The sequence below is a fragment of the Colobus angolensis genome, unplaced genomic scaffold, assembly GCF_000951035.1.
Source record: "Colobus angolensis palliatus isolate OR3802 unplaced genomic scaffold, Cang.pa_1.0 Scaffold161, whole genome shotgun sequence".
NCBI lineage: Eukaryota > Metazoa > Chordata > Mammalia > Primates > Cercopithecidae > Colobus > Colobus angolensis.
The window spans coordinates 188,866-194,126 of record NW_012114722.1 but is presented as its reverse complement, the minus strand read 5'-3'; the positions used below and the strand labels follow the sequence as shown (position 1 = coordinate 194,126).

General features: G+C 40.7%; 1 protein-coding gene across 3 annotated transcripts in view; it reads right to left on the bottom strand.

The window, feature by feature from the left end:
- Nucleotides 1-377: 377 nt before the first annotated feature.
- PCDH19 (protocadherin 19) overlaps nucleotides 378-5,261 on the bottom strand; it is a 112,437-nt gene continuing 107,553 nt past the window's right edge. For all 3 annotated transcript variants that reach the window (XM_011937264.1, XM_011937265.1, XM_011937266.1), the window contains one exon: nucleotides 378-1,341. In XM_011937264.1, the coding sequence (XP_011792654.1) occupies nucleotides 743-1,341 (599 nt within the window). In that variant the 3' untranslated portion in view covers nucleotides 378-742. The remainder of the gene's footprint in view (nucleotides 1,342-5,261) is intronic.

Genomic DNA, 5,261 nt, shown 5'->3' with positions numbered 1-5,261 from the left:
TCAATCTATATGTGTGGTGTTGCTCATTAATTTGCTGTCTCAGTTGTTTGCACTGTTTTTGTCTGTAGTTTTATTATTTTTTTAAGAAAAAGAAAACACCAACCTTTAAAAGCCTTTTGCCATCACCACACACATAGCAATTTGCAATATCAAATACAACAATAGCACAGCTAGCAAAAGGGTTTTTAAAGCAGGGGTGTCCACAGCAAAGTAGCGGCATTGGGAAGTACTCGAGCTTCAGAAACAACCTTTTGGGGGCTCAATTTCACATCACTGAATCAATGAATAGTACACAATAAATGACCATTAACTTGTCTACACTACAAAAAACAGTGGCGAGCTTATTAAAGGTGTCCAGAGCTTTTTTTTTTCACTTTTTGCTTTTTTAAATGTAATCCTCCACAAACAATGGTAATTTATATCATAATTTTGACATAGAAAAATATATAAATTCAAACACTTAATACATAATACTTTTCACAACTGAATTTGTCTCTGTTTCCCCAACATCAAGGCCCCATGAACAACTCAAGCCAAAGCTAATTTGCTCCAACTGAACACCCCTGCTGCCTGTTGAAACAAGGGATTGTCACGGAATGATAGTCACCTATAAACAATACATTTAGGAAAAGCTCTGAAATATAGCCACTCAAGAACCAACCATTGGTGAGCAATTAAAACAAGAAGCTCCTGCTTCTTCACTAGCCAGTGTGGTTTCTTTCTCTTCTTCCCGGAGACTGGTTTAGAGAATGATATCCTTCAGACGCTTCACACCAGGGGACTCTTTGTCGCGACCTTCCTTCAGAATGGGGTTGACCTCGTGCATGACTTTCTCGCTGTCAGCTCCACGGGGCTCAGCTTCAGAGGGACGAGTAGGGCCATTGTTGACATTGTTGACATACTGCTCCAGATCACGGGCCGGGGGAGCCAGGGCAATGGTGTAAGACACGGAAGGCTTGGTGGGCAGAGGGCTCTTGAGGTGGAGAGGGGAGGTGACAGGGCTAATCGCCTCACAGCCATTGCCTGCCTCCCGGATAACGCTGCTGACCTTGGGGCTGCAGATGGTCACATCGACAGTCCTCTTGCCTTTCAGGGTGGGCCTCTCCTCAGCCGGGTGGTCGCTGACATCTTTCCCAAAGGTTGCGAAAGTCCGTTTGGTGGGGCCGCAGTCGTCATAAGCCTCAACATCAGCAGCAGTAGCTTCAATGGACAGCGCGATGATGTTCCTCACATGCTCAGGGGACTTGGAACGGATGGGCATGGGGTTCCGGGGCATCCAGCACCTGTCAGAGTGGCCAAGAATCCGGCATTCTTCCCGGCAATGAAATCCTTCATTCTGATCTGTTTGGAGAAAAAGAAAATATCAATTTCATCAGCTTTTCCCAGGAATCATTGTTACTCCCTAGTGCTCTGGTTTCTTAGATATCCACAGGCCCTTCTGGGAAATGGCACTTTCAGGTAGTCCTTTATTGCCTTTTGGGACAAGTGTGAAGAATTGGATTTTTAGAAGGCTGTAGATCTCCCTCTATGTACAACCTTTTTAAGGTTCCCACTACTGACAAAACAAAAAACCTAAAGGGAAACACATTATGATGAAAACACATATATATTCTAAAGTTCATCTGAAGTGTCAAGGTGCTGAGAGTCAGCATTTTAATCAACAGCTCCTGCTAAAAGTCACCTGTGTTTACAACTGGATTCAGCAGATGAGGGAGTGGAGGCAGGGAAGGGAATCCAACAGTCAGTATATTTAAGAAGCCTTGGCCATATTTTTGAACAACGGCACTGCCAAACACCCTTCCACTCTACCCATCACTGATACACAGCGCTTAATTTAAGTTTAGATTGATATCCTACTCTCTGTGAAAGCCCAATCACACCCCTTCTTTTTGACCACCAGTCCCACCGGCCAATCTCCTCACTATGCCACTCCCATGACTTGATTTCCCATCAGAAGGAATAAACTGAGATCCCTTCTTTCCAGCTGACCCATAAGCTTCAATTGGCCCTATGCAAACATCAGTCACATGTTGGGCACTGTTAATTAGACCCAACTAGCCATCCCTCCTTATCTTTCTTACCTGCAGTTTTGTTAGAGAAATATTTCTTAAAGAAATCTTTCATGGATTATTTTAACTCCATCCTGGAAGATCTCAGCAGTTACAATTCATAATTATTGGGGAGACATAGATTTATCTTTCCAGGTCAGGTTCACTAAGGGTTAAAGTTTCAATTTGGCTCTCAGAGAGGCTTACTACACAGGCTTTACCAAGGCATGGACCCAGGGTTAACTTCTGCCTGTCACTGGAAAACTGTTAATCTCAATGTTTGTTTTATAGCCTCAGTTTTCCAGATCTATTTATATTTATGTTACATTCTTGCAAGAATTTTCATTAGGATGACCTAATGAAACTTTTCATCACATTGCACAATACATCAAAATATGAGCAGCTTAACATTTACAGAAAAAAATATATATATACATATGTATATAGAATACATATATTTATGCTGTGACTGATTTTTTGCAGGGGGAAGATGTCTGCAATTCAGAGTCTTACTTGGCATCAGTCTGGATATAACACACCTTCCTTGTATACCTGTATTTCTATATTTTTGGTGTTTTTTTGTTTGCTTCTTCATTGTTTTTAAAGAGTAAATGGCATAGCAAAGCAAGGTACTGCTATGCCTCATTCATCAAAGGTTCTTTGGTGAAGGGGCACAAGGCAGAGGACTCAAGGAATAATGGTTGAATTGGCTGTACACTTCATTATTTGGAGGAAAGACATTAGAAGCCTGTTAAATATCAAGGACCTAATCCAAGCTAAATCCAGCTTTCAACACAATTCTGGGCATGGCCCTTGACCTCATTTAAGCTACCTAAAAGCAAACTAAAGACAAGATCTCTTCAGTGTACCTGGACATAATTTGCCAATTTATCTTTAAGATGGGCACTTCCATCCCCCTTTCAGTGCTGGGGAACGAAACACTCAGAATTTTGCACAGTGGAACCAAATAACAAATGAACAACATCACAAACAGGGAAAGTGCCTTCCACATAGATAGGACAATGTTTCTGCAAACTCCATCACAGTTCCACATCAGGCTGCATGGCCACTTCTGCAAAATGAAAGGTCAAGGCCCTTTCTCTGCTCCTTCCCTGCAAACTCTCTGTGTTGCCATCTGATACCCTATTATCATTCAACATGCATGTACCTGGGAGGCAGAAAATATGAAAGTAAGGGAAGCATTTTGGGATATACTTGAGAAGTACTTTGTGTAGACTAAACAGTACGAGTGGAAGAGTTAGTTGATCTACTTTTAATCAGTTTCCTCCAAATATAGTGCTTTCCACAGGAGGTCCCAAGATCCCTTAGGTAGAACGGAAGTCACATCTTTAGGGTTTCCCAGTAAGCTGTGTTTGCCTCTTCATCTCTTCCGAGGCCTATCTGGTAACTTTCCAAATAATACCTCTAAAAAATTAGTGAGAGTGTTTCAGGGTAGAGAGAGTAAGCAGTTGCAGGTGAGGGAAAAGTTCAATAAATTATTTCCATTTCTACAAATCAGAGTAAAAATCCCTGGAAGCCAGCAAAAAATGTCCAGAAGGCTATAAGATCTCTGTCCTTTTTGTCCCTAACTGAAAGGCATAAAAGCATAAAGACCTAACCCTTGAGCCCTGAAACCATGGACATATGACCAACTAAGAAAAGAAAATCCCAGCCAAGATTAAGACTGATATTTCATGCCACTTGCTCACACTTCTAAAGCAGAACAGTAGTGAAGTACAATTTAGTGGAATCTGCCCAATGTTCTCAACATGAAGCTCAACATTTCTTTGAGTTTTTTAATATGAAATGACTGTCCTCTAATTTTGAGGTTCAGTTTTTTCCAACACCATTCAATAGGAGAATGCCATCCATGTGTCACCCTGAATCCGAGTACGGTGCTCCTTCCCTGTACTAGGCTGCCTCAAATGAACAGCATGAGGAGACTTGTATCCCAGAATACAGGGAGGGAGAATAGAGAGCCCAGAGACAGACACCTCCAAGATCTAATAAATCTAGGAAGACCAGAGCAGGGAATTCAATCTTCTCTGAGGCTTCTCTGCATAGACAGTACTTGCCTTCAGCTGACCCACTGTCTAAATGAAACAATCACTGTTGGGAAAAGGGAAACGCAGACTAACTCAGGACACACCCAACAATGCAATCAGTCTAAGCTTCCCCACCAAGCTCACTGAGCCTACCTCAGCTCCATGTGAGCTGGACTCATATGCAGTTTTCTCAGATTACTTATGTAAACTTATATGCACTGCCCTTACCTCATGCAAGTGAAGACTTGAATCTAAGAGACTCTTTTACTCACAATGTCTCATCCTTGGCTTGGATCTGATACCTATATATTTTTTTAAGTCCTTACCAAGGGCACTGAGTTGCTGTTTCTTATTTTTGTGTTTCAGATATTTTGTCACATTTTTGTCTATACAGTTACAATGAAGTCTAACTTAGCTTAAATATGTTTATAGCCACTTTATATATGAAATAAAAATGGTTAATATAGACAGGCAGGAAGAGCATCTCTGCCCAGCACAGGGTAATTTACATTCATAAATATACTGTAGATGAATTACCTTTCAAAAATCAAAATTTCAGTTTAGTAAAGAAATTGTGTAGTAAATGTGAGAAAGTCACAATACAAAGCCCCTTAAATATAGCAATGAAGACAGACCAGATGTAAAAAAATAAAAATAAAAAAGACTACTTCTGTAACTGTATAGGACTTGTAAAGATTATGTGCCAGCCCTCATGTAGTATAGTGGCTGGGAAGGGAGTTATGAGACTAGAGAAGAACCATTTTGTAGCATCACAAACTGTCAAGGTGCTGGTTCCAGCTTACATAGAGAGGTGGGCTAACAATTCACTAATTTCCTGCTAAGATTCTTCTTATGAGCCTATTTGTGACTTGATACTTTGCTACATTTTTATCTGAAAGTTCTGACCTGAACCTAGGCAAAGCAAAATGTGGCATTCTAAAATCCACATATAGTTGTGGAAATTCATGTATAGATGAATGAAGGCAGGTATCTTTAAACATAATCATGATTAGAGTTGACTGATGAATTTGTAAATTGGTTTTCCCTGCTTCTGAAGTTGTCCCTAGGATTTGCAAAACAAACAAGAAAAAGAGAGTGCATAAATTTGGAAGAGGAACACAGATCTTGAGACCAGAGAACTCCTTAGTTCAAAACAAATCTGATAGGC